The sequence below is a fragment of the Rhineura floridana genome, chromosome 8 (assembly GCF_030035675.1).
Source record: "Rhineura floridana isolate rRhiFlo1 chromosome 8, rRhiFlo1.hap2, whole genome shotgun sequence".
In the NCBI taxonomy this organism is placed as follows: domain Eukaryota; kingdom Metazoa; phylum Chordata; class Lepidosauria; order Squamata; family Rhineuridae; genus Rhineura; species Rhineura floridana.
The window spans coordinates 96,933,444-96,958,552 of record NC_084487.1 but is presented as its reverse complement, the minus strand read 5'-3'; the positions used below and the strand labels follow the sequence as shown (position 1 = coordinate 96,958,552).

The 25,109-nt window shown below is 42.5% G+C and overlaps 1 protein-coding gene across 1 annotated transcript in view; it reads left to right on the top strand.

The window, feature by feature from the left end:
* GRM8 (glutamate metabotropic receptor 8) overlaps positions 1–25,109 on the top strand; it is a 687,390-nt gene that overhangs the window by 145,733 nt on the left and 516,548 nt on the right. The window contains exon 2 of the mRNA XM_061640177.1: positions 10,329–10,545. Within this exon, the coding sequence (XP_061496161.1) occupies positions 10,329–10,545 (217 nt within the window). The remainder of the gene's footprint in view (positions 1–10,328; positions 10,546–25,109) is intronic.

Genomic DNA, 25,109 nt, shown 5'->3' with positions numbered 1-25,109 from the left:
CACAGGAAGGGATGTCAACCAAAAATGACATTTGAAGGATATTATAAATAGATGAGCCAGACTGTAGCTGAGGAAACAGTAGCAGCTATGAAGGATTCTCAAGAAATGGGTGAGTGCTTGGTTCCCTCCTTCACGTGAAGCTGGCTAAGGAAGGAAGTGAAGTCATCATAGATACTCACAAGTGAGATTGGTTTTGCCTTTTTCCAGACAGCTGCGTGGGAGAGAGGTTCCCCTTTATCCAGCAAGTGAAACAATCTATATGCTTTTGCTGCTCTCTCAGTTGAAATGCCTTGAAGATTCTGGCATGCCTCTCATTCTGGATGATGTGGCACTGACATCGCCTGTTGAACACACTAGTCACCAGGGCAAAGCATTTCCACGCCTGGAGAGGGAATGGCTTGATCTGCCAATCAGCTGTGAAATCTCTTTGAAGCTGAGGTTTTACAGTAAAAAGGGGCAGGGTTTGACTAGCGTCATGTGCCCCTATTATCAGAAGAGAGAGGTGGAGATGCACTGGAACCGGCAGAACAGTGACTGTGTTTCTACCCATGAACAAAGTTAGAGCAGGAGCCAGTTTCCCACCCACTCATCAATGTTGCCAGGTAAGTACATTATCCGAGTGCTCAAGGATGAGCTTATGTGTTTGTTGTGTACACATGAAAGGGCCTGTAGGAATGTGTGTAGGGCAACCTCTGCCTCTTCAGTGATGCTACACAAGCTGGCAACAATCCCATGGTGATGCACAATGACTGAGCCTGCAACCTTCATCGCACATAGGGTTTCCAATATGGAGATGGGTCAGGATTTCCTGTCTCCTTATTGAAAACTCTATGCACATCAAAGGTGCGTCCTTCAAATCCTGGTGCGCATGGCATCAGTAAGGACGCTCCCACAAGCCCCTTTGTGTATTGCAGCCTTTTTCAACCTGGTGCCCTCCAGATGTCTTCAGCACTCATGAACCCCATCCATCCCAGTGTTGTGCTGTGCTGACTGGGGCTGATGGAAGTTGTGGTTCAGAATGTCTGGAAGGCTGCGGGTTGGGGAGGGTTGCAATAAGAGAAGAGTGGCCCTTACTCCAGTTCCAGAAACAGCAAGGCTATCCACAGGACTTGGTAACGCCATCGCTATCTCCCATATTGAAATCAGTGTTGTACATCACAGAGGCAGCCCAGACTCAGTGAGGCTCAGGGGTTCAAGAGCGGCTCCCAATTAATTGTGCAAAAGAGGTGTAATCATACTCTTGTCCCTTTCTTGGCTCCTCTTTTGGCAGCAGGCAGACAGGCACCTAGGAGGAAAAAGAGGTGTCAGCTGCAGCAAGAGATAAAAGGGTTATGAGCGAGGTAGTGCTGGGCAACCATGCTACTGGGCTGGGAGTGAGGACACAAAGGCAAATGGCTGGCAGGGGTCTGGGAAGAAGAGAATGAAGGAGAGAGTTGGGAGATGCCAGGAGGGAAAGTGTGCAGAGGTAGTGCCAGACGCTATCAGGGGCTCTCCTCTCACAGGCAGCAAAGATTTTTCTGTATGGATCCTAGACTGAAGGATGGGTGGAACCCTGCTCATAGGGAGGGGAGTAAGTGCAATGCTGGTCCAAGGCTGGAGACAACCCCTGCCCCCCCCTTGCTGTGATCCCCAAGACTGAAGAGTGGGTCACACAAAAGATTGTGCTCTCATCTCAACTTTTGTTGAAGCCCTTTGGCAGGTTTTGATACTGTTTGAGAAGGGGGAGACGGCGGGACATAATAAATTGTGTGGGCGTGTGTACATGTGCACCAGCTTTCCCCAGTCTGGTGCTCTGCAGATGTTGTTGGACGACAACTCCCATCATCCCTGACCATTAGCCATACTGTCTGGGGCTGATGGGACTTGTAGCAACATCTGGGGTCCACCAAGTTGAGGAAGGCTGGTGTTTTCGGAACGAATGCCTCAAGAGGGCTTGTAGCTGGCCCATAACTAGAAGGCACATGTTCTGTGCGCACACGTTAGTGTTCTAAGGTTGGGTTCAAAACAGAAGAGATCTGACTTGAGCAGTGGCATGGCATAAGTACAGATGGCATTGCAAAGATCTCCTTTTGCATGGTTTTGTCCATTTCTTTAGAGCTTATTTTTGGAAAACTGGAGAAATTGCTCTCTTGTCATTCCTTTGGGAACATAACTAAGAGTGTTTTCTTGTGAGTCTCCAATCCAATTAATTGTTAAAATAATGAAGAAAACTGTAACAAAATGGTGAAAGTAATTCTTTTGATTAACACTTGCTTACATTCTTGTGATGTATTGTTTTGCTTTGGGTTTTCTTCTTTTACTTTGATAAGTCGTTCCCTGTGATCAGATTTCACAGTGGATAAGTTATTTTTTAATGGAGATGAGCTCTAGTATTCAAATGTTCTTCTGAACAAATGTGGACGGCAAAGTGGGGTTGTGCTTGTGGTTGGGGTACGTTCAGAGAAATATCTGAAAAGGCCTAGGCATGTAGTTTGTACACGTGTCCATTTTGTCTGTGTTCAGGGGGTTAGCAAAGTCACTTAAATAACACAGATGGGGTCCAGAGAGAGAAAAGTCCTGATAACACATTACTGAGCAAACTGAACAACAGCTGAGTATAATGAGAAAGCAACAGAGAGATTTTGTCTTTCAATACTTGGCCTTGTATATAGCAGGGAGATATGCAACCAAACTTACAGAGAAAAACTTCCTCTGTACTACAGAGTCAATCAGAGCATGTGCTGCCTCACTGAAGATCATGCCACCCTGCCTGTTTGCTAAGGAGCACCTTTACTCATCCCCTTCTTGGATAGTTGACTTTAACAGTAACACTAACTCTTAAGTTACAAACTGAATGATCCCTGCTGTTGCACTTCCAACACAGGTAACTTTTTAATAGGCATGGCCCCTGTCACATGGACAGAGTTTGCACATGCATAGGTCCTCTTCCTCCTTCTACATGCATTTACTGCCATATTGTTATAGTGTACTAAGGGTGTGCACAGGCCCCAAGATTCACCTTGTCTCTGTAGCCGTGCATTTAAAAAACATCCTAAACTGCTTCTGAGTCAGTCACTCTCCATTTTCATATGCGTTTCGGATTCTGAGCGGATCTGCATAAATGAAGCTGCATGGTTCCTGATTCACTATAAGGGGGAATCTAATTTTGGTCTTATGGACTGCTACTTCTGCTGCTTGCTGGATTTTTTTTTTTTGCTTTTTTGTTAATTGTTGTTTTGTTATGATGATGCTTGAATGTATTTTTTGTTTGTGTTTTTATACTGCTTGATATTCTGCAGTTGTCAGTTACTTTGAACACCTTTTTTTGAAAATAGGCTTCTTATTAGCTTTATTTTTAAATAAACAAAACAAAATAATCAGTGTGGAGTTCCTTGGTTCGAGTTCCTGGGGTCCTTCACAAGGGCTTGTCACCAACTTGCCCCTAAGGTTACTCCATTTGGTTCAAACTCTCCTTAGATACTGACTGCTGCCACTTAGTGACGTGCAGAGAGGAACAGGTCTCCCCATTTGGCTCAGGTCCTGTCACACTTCACACATGCTTTCTAAATCACCCAGACCAGAACACAGATAATTAAATGTAAGCATCTATTTAATTACAACATTTGGAACAGGGAAACTTTAAATACATATTGTTGCGCACCTTCCCAATCTCTGAGCGGTGAGATTTCCAGGGTCCCTGTGCTCATCCAGGGTTTGGTTTCCTTTGGGAAGAAGGTCAGCGGAGACTGCGGTGTCTTTATGTAATATGGTTTATTTACACACATTCCAAGCTGAGCTTAGGATGGAGGGGTTCAAGGCATCAGCAGTCCAATATCCATCACATGAGGCATCCTAAAGCCATCGTGCAGAGAGATAACCTCTCTGCCTGCCTCCAGTCCCCAGCCTTTCTCCAGACAATTCTAAACACACTCTCTACGCAAGCCTCTCCTAGGCGCCAGAAGGGGGGGGAAGGCTCTCCTGAAGAGTTTCAATGACAAAAGGGTCTTCCTGGCTCATTCACCAGTTTCTGGGCAGCTGAAACTGGCCACTCTATTTGTTTAACAAAAGAAGCTCATCTGACCAGCAGAGCAGAGTTTCTCACCCCAAGGCACAGGATTCCAAATCAGAGGCTGGAAGGGAACCCACATGGATCATCCATTCCAACCCCCATGCTCATAACACTATATAGTTTCCAGCAGTACTTTTTGGGGGGTAAAATATGAGGTGCCATATGGTGATAAAAGTGCAGAGGGTAGAAGCAAAAAAGAGGTGTTGGGACTCCATACCAGTGAGTACTGTCAAAAAAACCCCTTCTGGTTTCCAGAGCTTCAAGATTCTGCCCTAATACAACTACCTCTGCCCCTAGCTACTATCCCAACTTTGTTTACATTTTTACTGATCTCTCACAACCCATGAATGTCTAACTCCCTCTGATATTTTTCTGACATTCTAGCTCCACCCAACATTTCATTCACCCCAGAGCTTGGAAAAGTTACTTTTTTTGAACTACAACTCCCATCAGCTCAATCCAGTGGCCATGCTGGCTGGGGCTGATGGGAGTTGTAGTTTATAAAAAGTAACTTTTCCAAGCTCTGATTCACCCACTGTCAATCAACAATCCTTCCCTTGGCTTAGACTTGTTTACATTTTGAGTTAGTCTAAAAGTGACCATGGCTGTGCAGTGGCCACCAAAGAAACATCTACCCAGGTTGTCACTCATTGTGGCCAGTATCATGTTTTGAACATTTGCTAGTATGTGCATTGGCTGCTGTGCGTTGCACACTGGTGAACTGTGGCCCAGACAGACGCTGTTTTGGAATGCAGACTTGTGCATGTTTATAGGCCTCTCCATTGACTGACAGCCTTTAAAATAGGGTGCCAGCCTCACAGAACATCTAGATGGTTCTGCACTTTTTAGCAGCCTCTGCATGGCCACTGTCATGTTTTAATTGTCTATTAGGCTGATTCATTACTAGGCCATCCTGTTGCCAATTTTATCCTATGTGTGTAGTCACTGATTATGTAGTTAACAAAATGGCAATTGAGTCGCGGGCAGTGATGGATGATTTTCTCAAAAAGTCTGCCATTTGATAGCAGTTTTTAAATATTTGCCAGATGGGTTAATGAATATGCATAGTACATCATTGGCCCCATGAGACATCTGATGCAGGTCTGTTTTGGGGGAGCTGGGTGGATCTGTTGTTCATCATCTAGTCTATGACAGTGAAAGGGGAACCATTAATCTAACCCTTATCCTCTGTAACAAGAAAACCATCCTGAAAACTAGAATGATAGCTTTTACTGATGCTGAAACCAGTGTTGCCAGACTAGTGTTCCAGATAGCAGCATCCCCTGAGGAGCTGCAGGGTGACATGCTGAGAAGACAGCGTGGCAAAAATGAATGTTTGGTGAACAATCTTGCTTGCTTTGGAAAAAATGTGACATTCTGAATACTAAAAATGACAAACTTTTCAGTGGTGACATCTAACGTAGTAACCAAATATTAGGACTGGAGCAAGTTTTACTTTGGGCATAAAGAGACAGTCAAAAATGGCTTCCCCATAATGATGGATTTCCCCTCCATACTGTAATGCAGATGTGGGGAACCTCAGGCCCAGGGATTGAAGGTGGCCCTCCAGGCCTCAGAACTCTCCCCAGTCCACACCTCCTACCCTGCCACACTCCCTCTCTCTAGCCCACACCCTCATCATCCCTGCTTTGCACCCTTCTTGAGTGGTTTTTCCAGGCAGGAATGTGCCTGAATGGAGGATAGAGAGTGGTGTGAGAGCATGGGTAAAGCCAGCCTACTGCACAAAGATAAAATTCACATTCACTGCTCTGTCCATTTTTGCCTCTGGACCTACCTATTGACATATGGCCCCCAGAAGATTGCCCAGAAGGTAATGTGGCTCTCAGGCTAAGCAATATTTGGAAGTACTCAACATGTGGCTCAGAGCAATTATTATATGAGTTTCTACATTCCTGCTGTAAATTTCTAGTAGGCATGGGAAGGGTGCGGAACGCATTCAACATGCTGGCAATGACCACATAGTCAATAATGGCAAAGTTATAGGGTCTTTTTGTGGTAGCACCTCAGTTATGGAATTCTCTCCCTTGACTGACTCATGGTTTTCAGGCAGGCAGAAAACACTTTTTTATTCTGCTTAGCTTTTAATGGCTTCTAATTTGAGATTGAAGATTTTAACTCTGCACTTTTTGGTTTTTAATACTCTATATCAATTCTGTTATTGTTTAAAGTGGTTTTGTGTCTTGGTGTCTTTCCACCTTGTGTGCCCTTGTTAGGGCTGACAGATGGTATATATATGTATGTAATGTTCCAGCTAAAGTTAAACAAAATTGAGATGAATGAGTTTGGCATGTGCTTATATCTCCCAATTGCAATCAATGGGTCTTTTTTTTGTTTTATGTATGTATTTGTATGTATTTAATTTGTATACCACTTTATATTTCAAAAAATCTCAAAGTGGTTTGCATCTCAACAAAAATCAGTATAAATTCTACATTCAATACAGTTGCTAATCATAAGAACAATAATCCACATTTTAAGTAACATAATTGAGCAATAAATCTCTAAACAATGTACATAAAATGAAAACAAAGTGAATCATATACAAAACAAAAAAAGAATATGAGTTATAAAATATATCTAATTCACATGAATATTACATATTGCCCTTGCGTAAAAAACGGTTAGTTTGCAGCTCGTTCTGAGTGTCCAGCATGTGTAACTGACAACAATAATCCTAGTTGTTTTCGTTTTTTTGACTCTCCTGATGGAAAATGCCTTCGCTTTTATGCCAAAAACATGGCCCGCCAATGTTGCTGTTTACGGACCATGCCCATCTGCACAGGACCACCATAAATTGGTACTGTAACTTTTTGCCTAAATACCCCCATACAACTTCCTTGATACAGCAAAGGAGAGAATACACTCTTTTCAGTTGCATTTACACAACAAACAACTTTGTGCATTTCTCCTGTCCGTTGATAGTCCACCAAAAACCAATCAGATAGATCTGAGCTGTAGTTTTAAATGATGGTGGGGAACCTCTAGATCTAATTAAGCCCAGGAAGGGTCCTAATTTAGACTGCAAGGCCATATCCCTCAATCTACACCCATTTGCCCTGTATCTGGCATCTGGACTTTCACCTCTTCAGAAATTCTGCCCACATCTTTCGGCTGCACAAATGGAAATGTATCTCGCATAACCAGGAATGTAAGAAGGCATGATTTTCCATTCCACATGCAGCCCTGTTTCTGTTCCGCTGCAGTATGTCTTCTGCCAAAAAGCTATATTATTTGTCTTGCTGTCTGCTGTGGAGAAATAATGTAATTTATATAATTAATTACGTAAGTTCTGTTGTCATTACATTATTGCACCTTATTCATTTCAGTGCAAAAGAAACACAATGCAAATGCAGAAAAATACTGTAATCAATAATGTATCATTTGTAGACTGAAAGCAACAAGAAGTACTGATCTTATTCACTGGCCTGATTTTCTTTTCTGGACATGGGATGAATAAGTAGACACTGGCAATTTCCATTCCCATTTCCTGGACAAGCAGATGTGAAAGATACATTTGCTGGTGTTTAGCAAATTGAGCAGTTCTCCTCTCCACCCTCAGAGCCAAGATGTAAAAACCCGCTGAGTGGAAGCAATGGTCATGGAAAAGTAAGATTTCTTTGGAGTCACCACCACAGAGTAGTTTCTAAAATGAACCCTAGTCTGTGTTTGATCAGTATTATCAAAAGTCTTCCACCTCCTTGTTCTAGTTGTCTACCTTGCTATCAACTTCTCAGACCACAAAGGTGCTAATTTAGTTCTTAATTCATTGCTCTGAACTCTGGCTGGATCTCACATATGAAATCTATGAAATCTATGAGGGCGTTCTATCTTTTTAAACTTAAACCTTTAATGTTCTTCACTTCTAAATTGTTATGCCTCCCAACAACAGCTGAAACAGTAAAGTAGACCTTAAAATGGCACTGAAAAGAGATGAGGCAGTAAAGGAAAGATTTGATTAAGGTTGTGCAATGTCAATGACAGGTATGGGACTATGTTTATTAACTATGTTTCTGGTCCTATTATTTTCCTGTGTTGTGACACAGTTTAGTAGACCTGATGGAGATTTTAGGGCAATTGCACACCTGGTCTGTTAAGAATGGGCTTTTCCTTTGTTGCTTTCCCTGTGTAATGAATGAACATAAATGCATGACAAAAATGTTAGGACCTATTTGGGTTCAGTAAGATGGGAGCCGCTGGTTTCTAAGGTTTGGCTTTTCAGGGGTCACCCAACTGTCAATCACCTGAAGCTATTATGATGTCAGATGACACCTTGACAGGAGCTCACCTTTGAAATCCTTTTGCAAGCAGTTCCAATACAAACTGCTTGGAAGCAGACTTTAAAGGTGATGTTTCTCCGTGCTGATCAGCTGATGGGCACTGAGAGAGATTGTTTTGAAGTCCCTTTGCAAGTGGTTTCAATACAAACTGCTTGCAAATAGATCTCAAAGTGATGGCAGCCATGCCTTTACCTGCTTCACCCCTGAAGTCACGACGTCAGTGTGGGGTAGGTGGGTGTGGTTTGGGGAAGATGGTCTTGCCGGCCAAATTAGGACTCCTCCTTGGCCTAATTAGACCCACAGGCCACAGGTTCCTCATGCCTCATAGGCATTCTACACTGTGGACTCTTTAAATTAAGAAAAATATGTAGGTTTGATGTACTTTATTTCCAGTGTGGCTTGGTTTGGACTGAAGTCCTGTGCTCAGCAATTCATTCATAGACCTGTTGATGGGCTTAGGGCCCCATCTGCACTATACATTTAAAGCAGTATCATAGTTGTTAAATAGTTAAATAGTTGTGGCTTCCCCTAAAGAATCCTGGAATCTGTAGTTTGTTAAGGGTGTTGAGAGCTCTTACGAGATCCCTATTTCTCTCACAGAACTACAATCCTCACAGTGCCTTAGAAAAAGAGATTGATTGTTAAACTATTCTGGGAATAGTTGCTCTTTGAGGGGAATAGGGGTCTCCTAACAACTTTCAGCACCTTTAACAAACTACAGTTCCCAAGATTCTTTGGAGTAAACCATGGCTGTTTAAAGTGGTATGACACTGATGTAATGTATGATGCACATAGGGCCAAGATTCATTATTAATGTACTGGAATATTTTATAGGGGTTTATAGGACTGTTAATGTCAAAATAAACTAGTTAAATTTACAGCTTGAAGTGAAAAATAATTTTCAGGTTGTAATCTTTAATAACATTACCGACAGCACACATTATTGACAATATAAATAAAATCTCTTGAAATGTACTTAGCCGGTAGTTAGTCCCTTTGGAAACAATACAGAGATCATACCAAGTTTGAGGGATGCAGGATTTTCTAGGTACTTTTTAAGGAAAATGAATTTGCAGAAATGAAATAATGCTCATGCTTTTGGGGACCGCAAAATATGTTGCATACAAATAAATCTGGTTCCTGTTGGAAATAGTCAACCAATATAAAGTTGCATTTCTTTAGAACACTTTTTCTGTCATTAGAAACTTATGTACATTATTTTCATTGATTGAATTTGTTCAAGTATTATTTTTACTTTTTATTTATTTTATTAGATAAGTTTCACAATACATTCAATGTCTTTGACTACAAAGTAGGCAATACAATGCATTTTGGTAATGAAAACAACTCTTATAACACAACACAAAAACAAAGGGGAAAATGTACCTTCTGTCATAAAGGCAAAGTGTTACCAGTAGCCACTGATCACCTTATCCTCCATTGATATATAAAATCCCCTTTTAAAGCCGTCCAAGTTGGTGGCCATTACTAGATTCCGTAGTTCAACTACCTGCTGTGCCAATATAGTTGTGCACATTAATATACTAAACAACAAAAAGATATGCCTTATTTAAAAACAATTATAAACTAGGGCAGCATTTAATTCTGAGATTTACAGTTAGCTTTGGTATTTAAGATTTGAGCATGTGTACACGTTTGCTTCAGTTTTTAGAAAAAAATTAATCTAGCATCTCATCCATGACATCTGGGAATCCTCAAGTTTATTTATTAGACTTTATCTTTCCCCAAACTACTGATAATTTGCAGTTTGGGGTTTTGTTTTGTATTGATTGATTGCTTTTATTAAGACAGGCTTTCTCCGAATCACCATTTGGGGTGATATCTTATGTTAGTTATACTCTGAGTAGATCTGTCGAAATCAGTGGGCCCACGCAGAGCATGACTTACATTGAAGATCACTCTTTGTTTATAGTTAACACTTCAGAGATATGAAAAGTACCTTTGGTCTTCTTTATTTGCAGATACCTCAAATCAGCTATGCATCTACAGCACCCGAGTTAAGTGATAACACCAGGTACGACTTCTTTTCTCGTGTGGTCCCACCTGACTCCTATCAAGCTCAAGCCATGGTTGATATTGTGACAGCACTTGGATGGAACTATGTGTCGACACTGGCTTCGGAGGGGAATTATGGAGAAAGCGGTGTTGAAGCGTTCATGCAGATCTCAAGGGAAATTGGTAAGCGGACATCTGTTTTGTTAAAAATTGTATTTAGGGCTGATAACTTGGTGAACTCTTGAGCATCATTTGATTCTGCCTGCCTGATCTGTGTGGAACAATTAGCTTCTGCAGATACCTTTTGATGGAAGCTGTGTATGTTGTGGCTTGTTTTGTTTCTCATTTGTCTCTCAGTGTGATATTTTTGTGCCCAGTTGAGAAGGAAAAGTTCTGACAAAAAGGCAGAACACTTGAAAATAGCAACAACAAAAGCTATATTAGTGTCCTAGGCCTGATTTGGAAGGTAGTGATGACAATTAAACCTTTGATGATTGACAAATGACCTATAGCAGGGATGGGGAATCTGTGGCCTCTCCAGTTTTGTTGCTGGACACCAACTCTCATCAGCTCCAGCCAGGATGGTCAGTGGTCAGGGATGATGGGAGCTGTAGTCCAACAACACCTGGAGGACCACAGATTTCCCAGCCCTGACATGTATTGTGCCTGTACATCCTATGGCTTCAATGTTTAATAAGGTAGCACCATGAGATACCTTTATACCTGTCAGAATGTATCATTATCATTTTTATTGCCCGCCCTTTCCCAATAGGTCCCAGGGTGGGTTACAAAAATTTAAAATATAAAATTAAGATGCATTACATTTATAAGAATAGAGTGGGTCCTGAAAACATACATCTCAAGTGCCAAAGGCCAGGGTAAAGAGGTGCATCTTTAGCATTCGCTGAAAGCTGTACAAAGAAGATGCCAGGCGCACCTCTATAGGGAGGGAATTCCATAATTTAAGGGCTGCCACAGAAAAAGCCCTCTCCTGGGTCACCATCCTCCGAATTTCTGAGGGTGGTGGAATTACCAAGAAGGCCCCTTCTGCTGATCTTAACACCCGAGAGGGTCTGTAGGGAAGGAGACAGTCTCTGTGATATTAGAGGCCTGAGTCACTTAGGACTTTAAATATGTTTTGTTTTAATGTATTTTAAAGTCTGTTTTTATGATGTTTTAAAGTGTTTTTAGTGCTTTTGTTTACCACCCAGGGCTCCTGCTGGGTGGAAGGGCAGGATGTAAATCAAATAATAAATAAATAAATAAAAATAAACACTAACATGAGCACCTTTAATTGGGCCTGGAAATGAACTGGTACCCAGTGCAACTGTTTTAGAACAGGGGTTATATGAGTTCTAAAAGGAACCCTAGTCAGTAATCTTGCTGCTGTATTTTGGACCAGTTGAAGTTTCTGAGTCATCTTCAAGAGCAGCCCCACATAAAGCGCATTGCAATAATCCAACCTGAAAGTTATCAGAGCATGGAGTACTGTGGCCAAGTCATCTCATGTCAAAAAGGGGTCATAACTGATGAACCAGCTAGAGCTAGAAAGAGGCACTCTTAGCCACCAAGGCTACCTGAGCTTCCAGTGACAATGTTGGATTGAGGAGTACCCCTAAGCTATGAACCTCCAGGGAAGTGTAACCCCATCCAGAACAGGCCGCCTCCTAACTCCTGGACTCCTGAAAACTTGGAACATATAACACCTCTGTCTTTTCAGGATTCTATTCACAAGATGCGATTTCTACATTTATTAGGTCAGTTCACACAGAAAACTGTAAACTAGGGATGGGGAAACAGGCCTGGGGGCCACATGGGGCCTTCCAGGCCTTTTTATTTGATCCTCGAGACCCTTTCCCCAGGCCACACACCACACAGTCTTGCACTGTTCCCTCCTTGAGTGCTTCTGTCAGGATGGAACATGTCTTTGCACTGTGATGATGTCTTTGGCTTGCTTATTCAATTTTTCTGTCCTCTGTTTCTACACAAGAACTGCACTCCACTCCACGTTGCTGTTCCAGGGTCCTCTCCCAAAGTGGTAGATGTAGACACTCAGAGTTCCATCAGGTCCATCAGGTCCCATTGGGTTGGTATTAGGATCTCTGCAGCTTGTGACCTCTGTGACACCACAGTAGCCCCTTTCTCCAGGCTATGGGAATGACCAGTTTAACAGTACTCTGACTAGATACTCTTTAGGTCCCTCTAAGCTAGTGAGCCAGTTCTACTGTATCTTTGCCATAGAGGATTTAGGGTAGAATGGAAAATCTCTCAGCAGAATTCCCCCTTTCCTTGTTGCTGGCAGGGGAAAAAAAGCTTTAGAAGAGCTGCAAGATGGCTAACTGTCACTCCTCTCGTGTTTCCCCAAGCAAATCCATCTGTCTCCCTTCCCTGATTGCTGTGTCTGCACTTGTCGATTTAATCCACTGGGTTTTTTTGGTTGTGAAAAAATTGCATAATGTTTAACGTAAATGCTTTTGTAAATTATCACGGTATTCCACATGTTTTTTTCCCCCCTATTTGTCACACATACTGTTATGAACTTATCTACTTAGAGGAAATTACAAAGATAATTATGTAAAATCGGGGGGGAAATTGGAAAAAAATCCATGCTGATTACAGCTATGGCCTGCCGCAAAAAATCCATGCCAATTACAGTTGCAGCCCTCCACAAGAAATCAGTGCCAGTCCAAAATGATAATGGACTGTCGGATTCAGTCAAAATCCGGTACTGAGTCCGATTTAGCAGATATTCTTCCCCATCGCTATTTATCACTGAGCGGTAGTTATTCAACACTTCTGGGTCCAAGGAAGTCTTCTTAAGGAGGGAGCGTACCACCACATCCTTCAGTGTAGTCCACTCAAGGATGTCTAGAGCCCTGGTGATGTGGTCCACAGGTGATAATGCTTGTTTGTCTACTGGATCCTGCAGGTCAATTTTGAACTGGAGCTTTAACATGATGCAAATCCCATAAGGTGGCAAAACTGATACCCAACCACTTTGCAGCTCCCCATCCCCCTACTGTGAGTCTGCCTTTCAGTGCTGTTATATTGACAAAAGGTACTTCAAACTCCACTTGAAAAATACCCCTCATTGAGAAGAGGGAGAAAAAATTGTATTGTGTGATAATCATGTTTTAGGAGTTTAATCCCTAGAGTTGGTAAATCATTTCCACTGTGGTATATAAAGTTTTTAGTCTTGTCGATACATTTTCCCCTCACATGACTAACTCCTGGCATACCCTAGTTCTTAATTTTAGGATGAAATGTGATCTATAAATACAGTCATTAGTATGAGGTGTGTCTCCCATCTCTTTGAACTTTATCCATCTTGTTCTCATTAGCGTAGTTACTTTTTGTCTTGAAAATTGGATCTTTTTGAAGAACAATAGATTTTTACTCTCCATTAAATGATGAAAAGAAAGCAGTGAATATGAGGTGGGATGGTCATTGCATCTGTAAGTGTTTGGCAATAAACTTGCTAAGTAATGCCATATGCAAGATATTCTAAGTGAAAATCTGAGTACCAAAAATTATTCAACATACTTGTGACTTCTCCATCCACAGAATCCCAAAGGCGACAGTCTGGGCAAGCTGCCCTTTCTCCAAAGACCTCAGGGTGACATGCATAGGAAATCTCTTTTTATCCTCACAACAAACTTGTGAAGTAGGCCAGACTGAGAGGGCACATTGGCCCAAAGTCACCTAGCAATCTTTATGATTAAGTGGGAATTTGAGCCCTCATAGAGCCAGTGTGGTGTAGTGGTTAAGGTGTTGGACTATGACCTGGGAGACCAGGGTTCAAATCCCCACGCAGTCATGAAGCTCACTGGGTGACTTTGGGCCAGTTTCTGCCTCTCAGCCGCAGAGGAAGGCAATGGTAAACCACCTCTGAATACCACTTACCATGAAAACTCTATTCATAGGGTCGCCATAAGTCGGAATCGACTTGAAGGCAGTCCATTTTTCACCCTAGTCCAAGTCCAACCTCTGTTAACTATACTGTAATGGTTCTTAGTGTGGCAGTAAGTCCTAAAGTTCTGTAAAACATTTTCGTTCAGTTGAAGTACTGGAAGGAATCTTTGTAAGTTTTCCTTTGAGAAATTTTGACTACGCAATTTTCATTTTGCAATCTATGAATGCTCAAATGGAGGTGTATATTGCTTTTCTTATAAGAGTGTTACATGGAAGTTAACTCTAGGTTATGTTAAATGTATGCATGCACAAATGGGTAGACTATGAATCATGCTTGGAATGGTCCATATTAGACCCACCAGGAACAAACTACCTCCATCCTGTGCACACTTCAATATGATCTTCTTCACCTGTTAACTTGGGTAGACTCTGCAGCAACAGTCATCTGACTGACTGCAAATTATGGATGAAGGATTCCAACAAAGATGACCAGGAGAGGCTGTGGGGCATGGCGGAGGTATGGAGCAGTCCTCTTGACTGTGGTGTTGCTGCTACTTATCAGATTAGTGTGGTAGCAGGCCAGGATGATGACAAAGTTGGGGCCGTGTAAGTGCAATGGCAGAGTCAATCTAGTGCTCCTGCAGTGTGCCCACACAGACCTGATCTCACTGCCTTCCTGCCCTGCCCCATCTTGTTAAGCAACAGCATCACTGTCAGGAGGACGGCTGTGCACCACCAACCCGGCTATTCCTGAAGAAAGCAGGAGTTGTGAGGTCTCTTGAAGTGTAGTTCATTAGCTGAAAAACTTGCTCAAATGTCCTAAGATAGCCCAGTAATTTGTATTCATCTTCACATGCAGGCTTAAGAATCTAGCTCTCCCATCACAATTCTGGACATCACAATTCTGAACATATTCTTAACAAATGCAAATACTCCTTAGGGTCATGTTTAGAAAACCATGCTTTTAAAGCTGGGTTGGGAACTTCCAGTCTGTGGATCGAATGTCGTTCTGCAGGCCTCCCTGTCTGCCTCTATAGACTTTGTCCAGGCCATGCCTCCTCTCCCTAGGTCACACCTCTCACTGGCCATCCTCTGCATTCATCTTCCTTTAGTACTTTTGCCTTGCTGAAATGTGTCCTTGAGCTCTGCTAATGCCATCTGCTTGCTTGGATGGAGGATGGAGAGGTATGTATGAGCATATAGGAAGAGACCTCTTGACTTTTGCATGGTTGGAATGCAGCCTAGCGTACAAGGGTAAAAGTGACATATTTGGCTTCTGGTTCCACCCAAATAGCCTGCAGAAGGTTGCCTGGTAAGAAATGTGGACCTCAAGCCTAAAAAAAATTTCCCACACCTGAACAAAGTTCTGTAGTTTTTGGAAAGATTTTGAGATCCTCCAAATATTTCTTAGCTTGCTTATAAACAGAATAAGAACAGATTCAAATACTGCTCTGGCAGCTTATAAAAATCAACTCTTAGTTAAGAAAAAGAAAATTCTATATTGCTTTAGGTTATGATAATCTGAACCTTTAAAAAATGTTGCAAATGCATTTAACTGTCCTTTCTACTTGTCACTTCCTTAAATATGTGGAAGAGAAATGAATGAATGGTTGACTGAAATGCAGCATAATTAAAAGGTTAACACAGTACCACAATAACATGTCACAGGTTTATATTAGGCATCAGCAAAGATTGTATGTAGTACACAACTGAGCTGAATATTAATGTTTCCTAGGCAATGGTGGAGAATGGAATTGGGGAACCACAGATTCTAAAAATGTCAAAATGTTCAGAACCACTTCCCAGGCCAGTGTTGTTGCCTGCCTGGAATTTCCCCTTGAATTCTGATAATGCCTCTTGCTTGCTTGGATGAGTGGAGGATAGAGAGGGGTGGGTGAGTGTGTGAAATGCTTGCCTTTTTTGCCTCTGGCTGCCCACCACTGGCATGTAGCCCTCAGAAAGTTGCCCAGACGGGAATATGGCCCTTGGGCTGAGAAAGGTTCCCCAGCCCTGAACTAGACTGAGCTGCTGGTGTTGCTTGAGGTGTCAAGCCAGGGAAAAAAAATTAAACACAGGCACCAGGGCAGGTAGAGGCTTTTTCATGGCCCTGAGGAGCAGTCACTTTTAAGTGTGATGAGGCAAGTTGCTCCATTTGTCATCCTCTGGCATGATGGGAACAAGGATTTGCTCAAGACATCTTGAAGAAGCATTGCATTTTTACCAAGCTCCCACTGAATTGTCAGCCTTGCTCCTTTTCCAGTATTTCCTTCCTTTACCAGTTTATCAAAATGTTTGTTGGTAAATTGAGGCTTCCTTCTCTCTAATCTTCCTCATATATATTTTTGCTGCTCCTTCAAACATCATGGGTCCCAAAGAAGTGACAGCCAGATCTTGGGCTACTAGTAGGGAAGAGAGCATCGGCCTTTCATTTCTCAAAGTCAGGCAGCAGAGAATGATTAAACAAAGTCTCTCTAGGGTGCCGGCTTTTTGCTTGGTTCGGTTATTGCGACATTCTTATTACAAAATTCAATCCATCCCCTTAATGGGATGTGGAATGCTGGAGGACAGGTTTTATCCCTGCTAGTGGCCAGTGAAGCATCAACATGAGTCTTGATGAGAAGTAGCTGCCTCTTATGACAGGCAGTTAAAGGAGGGAATAAAAACGACAAGGCAGAACACTCTTGCTTATTATTCAGGGGAAACATTTAGCACCTTTTGAACTCTCTCTTACTTTCTGCTCATAATATTGAGAAACTGAATCATCTGTCAATGCTAAGGGGTTGATAGAAAGGGCTGAATGAAGGATTAAAAATTGTGGAAAGAGGTTTTGTGTGTGTGCTTGGGGGGAGGAATTGTTCTGTGGTTTGGAAGTTTAGAGTTTAGAAGATTAGAGCAATGGCCTTCCTGCCTTGTGCTTTTTTCTTCTTCTTGCCTCCTGGGTGTAGCATTTTGTGTTTGCCGCCACCCCCTCCCTGTTCCAAGAAGGCTCGGGAATGGCCCTGAAGGGGGGGGGGAGGTCAGGTAGGTCTGACAACCAATCTGAATGAGGGATGAGCAGGTTTATAAGCCTGCTCCTCCTTCCAAACTTGCCTCTCTTCACCTTGCGGCACCCACCCGCGCTCCCTTGTCAGTATGGGCTTTGCTAGTTACCAAACGGGGCTGAGTAGGAATTTTTTTGGGGGGACACTCTGATTTCAGATTCCCTTTTGTTTTACCTACTCCATACTGCTTGTGTTGATTCAATTGGCCTTCGTGGTTAGCTTGCTTTGGCTGGCATGGACTTCGGGCAGGTGAGAAAGTAGGGGGTTAAAAGCAGGAGACTGAGGCATTTTCGTAAAGGGCACTCTCTAGGGAAATACCAGTAATGAATGACTGGTGGGGATGTAGGGGGTGTCCTTGTGGGACCAACTTGCACATCATGGTGAATGCCTGTACGGCAGGGCCAGGTTGCGGAGGTTGGAACCATATACTTGGCTCTACCAGCAAGGAGGGACAAGTTGTCCACATCCTTGGCTGGGGAGTCACAGTCAGCGGTGATTGACTTGCCCAGTGGACTGGAGGGAATTCTCCCTACCAGCTAGGTTTAGCCTCACCTGCCCAAAATGGTTTCAGTATGGTTAATTGGATGTAATTGGCTGAAGTTTAATATTTGTTATATTTAAATAAATACAACATTATTCCATAACCTTGTCACGAGTCTTCTTTGGTGTGGTGGCAATTATTATAAACCAGTGCAGATCGTGCACTCAACATGTCATCCTTCAGGCATCCTTTCCAACCCTATCCCACTGTATCATTTAGCGTAAGAGTAGGGAACCTCAAGCCTAGGGGCTGAATGTGGCCCTCCAAACCTCTCTGTCTGGCCCTTGGGATTCTCCCCAAGCCATTCCCTCTCTGTAGGCCACACCTCTCACCAGCCCTGCTTATACTCTCCTTGAGTGTTTTTGCCTGGCTGGAATGTGTCCTTGAATTCTGATGATGTCTGTTGCTTGCCTGGGTGGAGGATAGAAAGGGATGTGTGTATAATTGTCTACTGCACAAGGTAAAATTCACATTTGTGGCTCTGCCCACTTTTGCTGTGGACCACACACCCCACTCTCAAGGCTCCCACCTCCCAAATGTTTGCCCTGAAAATATTGCAGCCCTCAGGCAGAAAAAGGTTCTCCACCTTTGATTTAGTGGAATTCACTGTGCTGGTTGAAACCATGTGTTATGAGGTTTTCTTACTCCACTAGCAAACTGGCCATTGCTGTGGATGTTGGGTAGGGAAATTCTTAGCACATGGGACATGGCTTACACATTGAGTTGTACAAAATTCTACACCCAGGAGGCAAGAAAAAAAAACTCACAATGGGGATGCTGATGCTTGTATCAAGCCTAAGATCTAGGCCACTCTAAAACTTTCCATGTGAGATGAAGGAAGGAAGTGTAACCTCCCAGAAGTGAGGAGCAAGAGAAATAGTGGGAAAGGTTTTAAGTGGGATTGGGAAATGGTTTGCTTCAGGATTGCTATATAGAGGAGAGTCTTGAACGTGGATGGTAGTTTGGGTTGGCAGTGGGAGTGGAAGAAAAAGGGGAGGAAGCTGTGTAGGAACAAAAGGCCTATAGCTCAGTGAGTAAGGGCCATAGCTCAGTGTTAGGGCATCTGTTTCGTATGCAGAAAGTTCCAGGTTGAATCTCTAGCATCTCCAGGTAGGGCTGAGAATGCCTCCTGTCTGAAATCCTGGAGAGCTGCCAGTCAGTGCAGACAATACTGTACTAGATAGACCAATGGCCTGACTTGGTATAAGGCAGCATCCTGTGGTCCTGTTGTGATCTGAGAGAATTGCTGGGTCTCTTTGCTGAGCTGCTGCTGCACATGATTGACTTGCTGTGTAGCACAGCAAACCTAGGAAACAAAGCTGCACAGTGGCTCTCTGAACATTGTTGTGCCACTTCTCATATCACTTTGTGACCTATAAATAATAATGAAGCAGATGAGTTCCTGGACATTACTTCTTTAACAGAAACATTGGTACCAGAGGTAGGAATAACATGGAAACAACAGAGGTAGGTTCCTACACCACAGAAAAGAAGAGCAATTCAACATATTTCAGCAAACTTTTTATTCAAAACTAAGAATACACATGTCTGAAATGAAACAACCAGGTCAGGTAAGCCTTTCATACAGACCTCCTGAAGGCTTCTTCCAAAATGCATCCAGGGACGCCTGCATTGCCTTTTTCCTTTTATCATGTAGTATCTTGCTATAGCAGTCTGAAGCTATAAACACAGTTCTCCTCTCTGTGCTCCAGCAGGCAGGCAAGGGACATCTCTCGCTGTTTCTGCCATCCTCCCCTAGACTTGAGCAGGGCACCCAAAATACTGTTTTCTGCGAAGGCACCTGTGCCGCCTGGAAAGGAGCGCCATTCCAGTTACGCGTGAGAGAGTTGCCTGCAGGAGACACAGTCCAGTAGACAAGGAGACACATTCTGACTGTGTCAGAGTGTATGCCCTCACCACGTCCCAAAAGAGGATTTGCTAAAAGAAGCTTCTTTACTGGAGGATTTGTTAACTAAGGAGTTATTGTATATGCATGAAACATAAGCTTCAATTTCAGAGAACGCGTTTTAGTGTATGTGTGTATGAGAAACCAAAGCTATGCAGAATGCAGCAAACAGATATTACTGGTTGACATCTGAAATATTTGGTATTAATATATGGCTGAAAAAAGCCTACATACCTTCAAAAATCTAATATCAGGAGATATTTAATATTAGATGTCGCAATGATACATACTTCACAATAAGTTGCAATTTTGCACTTAGCATGAAATATTGTTTTTAGTTTGATAGGTGAGTTATTGGCCCAAATGCTTTTAAAGGCAAACTTTCAGTAATAAAACAAATCCCTGGTGGTAACTGAAGGAACAGTCTATGCACCTTGTAATCTTCCTTCTCCATGGTATTTGTTAGGGTTGAAAAAATTGAATTCAAGCATAACAAATTAGTTTACAAAGGGAAAGCATTTTAGCACAATGCCAATGTAACATATATATATATATATATATTTTCCCGACTGTGTATGAGATCTGGAACAGAGGTCTGTCAGGAACAGTGGGGACTTCAGAAGTCACAGTATAGGTCAGAATCTAAGTAAGGCCATGACTAAGCTAGTCATTTGTGGATAAATGAGAGGTGTTGCACTAGCAAGAACTATAGGCCTAGGACTGTCCATTTAAAAAAAGCGAAAACACCATGCAATTATGTTTTGAAATAAAGGTAAAAATATAGGGTTGGAACTGTACTACCTGTGAGTGGAGTTCTCCCACTAGTAGAATGAGCAGTAACTTTTTGCCTGTTCCCCCTCCTCCCTGTGTCTTGAGACGCTGCTTTGGAGGGTCAGAAGACCTTCCAAAAGAGTGTGGGAAGTGGGGACTGGGATTGCAAGGAGAAGTAGGAATTGAGATTCCCCCCCCTTCACTGGATCATGGTCTTTTATGTGAATGGTAGGAGCTCTTCCATGCATGGAAGGTCAGGTCTGCATTCACCCAGAGACAAGAAAGAGGAAGATCACAGAATAATACAAGGAGAATAAAAGAAGCTCACAAATTGCAGCCCTTACTATATGGGTCGCCAACCTTTTTGAATCAGTGAGCATATTTTGAATTTGGGAGAGTGCTGTGGGTGCCAGTCACAAAATAGCTGCCATGGGGGGCATAACACAGAGAGTACAGTCATGAAGCTTTCCCCATAATTGCATTTCTATACTAGAAAAGTGTTGACCTGTTGAATTTCTGCCAGCCATGCACCTGTTAAAGGCACAAGAACTCTTCCCTCCCCAATGCCAACCCTAAACCAAAGTCTAGTTTGCCATCCTATGTCCAGTTAGCTGGACTGAGACCCATTAATCACAAAAGGACTTACTTCTGAGTAGACATGTATACCATTGTACTGTAAGTTAACCTTACAGTGAATGAAATTCTTTAGCTCCTGGAGTCCTTAGATCCTGCACAACAGGAGACATGCCTAACCCTTTTTGCAAAGTTGTCACATCTATCTTCTGGGGAAGGGGGGATTGTTTAGCATCCACCAACACCTATTGTTTAGTCATATTTGCAGAAAATACCTTCTAGGGACTACCTGATCTCAGGCAAACCAACCACAGGAAAGATGCATCTTGGTTGCTAGGGAAAACAGAAGGGCAAACTATGGAGATTCCAAGGACTAAAAAATGAGACAGAAGCAAGATAAGTGCACTAAAGGGGAGGGGAAAACAGAACCCTAGGGATTCCTGTTGCCTGGTGACTAAACAACTAACTTATCAATCACAGCTCTGATTTCACTCATTGGTTAATAATGCTGATAGCTGGGAGCAGCCATTTCACAGAAATCACTTAGAAGGGTACCTGCATATTTTCCTTCATAACTTTCTAGGAGAGATAGATACTTGTTGATTTTTTAAAATGAAAAGTTAATGTCTGGGGTCCCTGCCTGTGGGCCCCTGGTGCCCAGGAGGATGGGTTGGTGACCCTGGTATTACTATATATCCTGTGGGATAAACTTTGTGGGATAACTGGAGTAAAATAGCCTAGGGAAAAACACTCTGTTATGAGAGCTTGGATGTGTAAGTTGAACAGTTTCCTAGTTAGGAAAAAAAAAGCAAGCTTATTAAATTGGAATGTTATTAGAAGCTTGATGGGTTCCACACAGGAGACAAACAGAAACCTTACTGCCAGAGCATTTAAGTAATGATATAGAACTGATAACACCACCCTCAGGTCCTAACAGGCTAAAACAGGTGTGGCCAACGAGCTGTCCTCTAGATGTTGCTGGACTCTAACTCCCATAGTCCATGGCCATTGACCATTGCTGGCTGAGACTGATGGGAGCTGGAATCAGTAGCGGTCAGTGGAGCAGTGTGGATGGGACTGTGTTGCTGATCTAGCTTCCCAACACCACGCGTCACTGCTGGTTACCAAGAGAGAGGGGTGCAAGGCAGCGAGGAGCTTGGTCATGTACGGGTGCAGTGTCAGGAGCATTGGATCAGCTCTGCCGCTGTGTCTGCACCAGGCTGAGCTCTGTGCTGCCTTGCCCCTCCCCTTCTTGGTAACCAGCAGTGGAAGTCCGATCAGAAGCACAGCCCTACTTGTGTTGCTTCACAAACCACTACTGGTTGGAATCCAGAAAACATCAGGAGGACACCACATTCGCTATCCCTGGGCTAAAGGCATGGCTTTGCCCAAATGAATGGCTGGAGTTTCCTGGGAGTAATATCCTGGCAGCAAGCTATGTGCTGCTGCACAGTCTCTGTCCATGGTAGCTTCCCAAGCCATTACCAGGTCAGAGGTTCAGTTTGTTCTTTCCTGACTGCAGACTGGGATAGCCATAAGAAGCAGCAACTGAATCTTTGGCATTAAACTCTGAGAAAACTCTCAGCAAATCCCATTTCTCTTGACCCTAGTGGTGCTGCTGAATAGCCTTTCTTTCCATAAAACATCAAAGTACTTCGAGGCGGCTCCAGGCTGGACCTTTAGGCTGCAGCTGAACTCCATCAATAAGTATATTTTAGCTTGCAAACTGTAATTAATAGTAAGTATTCAAAGTGAGCAACAAAGTCTTAGATATGTTTGAAACATTGCAACACAGGACTCTTCTGTACATTAACATTGCAGGAGCATTAAAAAGGATTCCAGGGAAAAAAATAAGAAATTTTACCAGTTGCTGCAGAACCTGTTAAAAACACAACATATTTTTCAGGTTTTTATTACCAAACAAACTATTTTAATTCTTACCACTACTGGTGTTAATAAACATAATGTTCTGCTACTTCAGCAAGGGGCTCATCTCCCCCCCCCACTGTTTACTTGAGCATAAGACATCTGCATTAAAATCTATGCACAAGGATACTTTGCTGCTCATTTAATTGGATTTCTTACTGCATCCTTATGGCAATGTTGAAGGCTGAGATTTTTCAAATTCACTTAAGGGAATGAAGATACCCACTTTCTATTAATTTAGGAAATAGAGTTTTGACAACCTCGACTTTTGTGATCAAGATCTAAAAATTAATTAATTGAATTAATTAGAATATATGATTTCTTCACCCTTTGAGTCAGAAGAAAAATGGGATTTTTTTTAAAAAAATACCTAATAACCCTAATTTAGTGATTGCAATATGCTTGCAGTTTCTTTAATGCACAAGTGTAATTTTTGTTCCTGCAAGGACTTATGTATTTTTTGTGCATGATGAACATGTTTCATCAATGGATAGCAATGGAAAAGACTGTTGGTGTGCAGAGCCCCACACATGTATCTAAGAACATGCCCAAAGCTTTGCATGATACTATATGTTTTTTCATTTTAGAAAGAAAATGAGTTTGTAGCTTGTCCACCAGATTAGTTATTATTTATTAAATTTATATCCCATCCTTCCTTCTAGAAGGAACCCAGAGTGGCAAACAAAAACACTAAAAACAGTCTAAAACATCTTAAAAACAAAATATTTAGTCTTAAAATGTTTTTAAAGATGATTTGTTTGAATATGTTTTAATTAAAACAAAACATCTTTAAAACCATCTTTTAAAAAGGCTTTAAAAACATCTAAAAAGTAATTCCAACACAGGTGAAGCCTGGGATAAAGTCTCTACTTAAAAGGCTTGTTGAAAGAGGAAGGTCTTCAGTAGGTGCCAAAAAGATAACAGAAACAGTGCCTGTCTAATATTTAAGAGGAAGGAATTCCAAAGAGTAGATGCCACTACGCTTCAGGTCTGCTTCCTATGTTGTGTGGAATGGACCTCCTGATAAGATGGCATCTGCAGGAGGCCCTCACCTGCAGAGTGCAGTGATTGATTGGGTATATAAGAAGTAAAACAATTTTTCAGGCATCCTGGTCCCAAGCTGCATAAGTGCTTTGCACACCAAAGGTAGAACCTTGAGCTTGGCCCAGTAGCAAAAGGACAATTCTTTCAGCAGTAAGGTACCATGTTGGTGATACCCTGCCCCAGTGAGCAGCTATGTTTTGCACCAGCTGCAGCTTCCAGACTAACCTCAAGGGCAGCTCCACATAGGGCTCCTCCAGACGACTGCAAAATGTGTGACACGCCCGCTATGTGTGTTCATTATTTTTCGGTTGTCCAAATGTTATGCATTTTCGCAGGTTAAATCCGCTCCTTGCAATACCGTCAAAAATGCGATTTGCTGTTTAAAATCGGGAATCATCCGCTGTGCCTTCAGGAATTAGGATGCAATACCTCGGACTTTACAGCTGATGGGCGGTTCTTGGGCGTTTCCCCTTGCCCCTTCTCCTCATTCCAGCTAATCACGTATTTGCACTTTTGCACATGTACGAGAATAAGCTCGGGAAAATTGAACCAATCATCGCAATGGTGGGGTGTTGGGGGGGGTCTGCAACTACTGCGCAGATGCATTTTATTTTTTGCCAGCCTGCAAACTGGGCGGCTGCTCTGGGTGAGATCTGCAATGCACAGCAAGCGAGAAAGGGGGGGTGGTCGGTTTCAGCCTGCCTCCGAAAACCTTGTCAATTTCATTCTACTTGCTGGGGTTTTTGCTTCAAATCAGAAAAGCATACATTAGTTTAAGTGTAATATTGCAAATGCAAACAAGAAAAGGGCTTCTGGTCGTTTCAAGCCTACTCCAGAAAGCTTTGTCAATTTCATTCTCCGTGGGAAGGAAAGGGAGAAGGAGGGGGGGGACACGTTTCTTGCTTTTTTGGAGAAATAAGTGCATTGCCAGCGTGTGTATCTCCTTAAATATCAATAAAGGCAGAAAAGCATACATTCGTTTAAGTGTAATATCGCAAATGCAAACAAGAAAAGGGTGTCAATTTCATTCTGC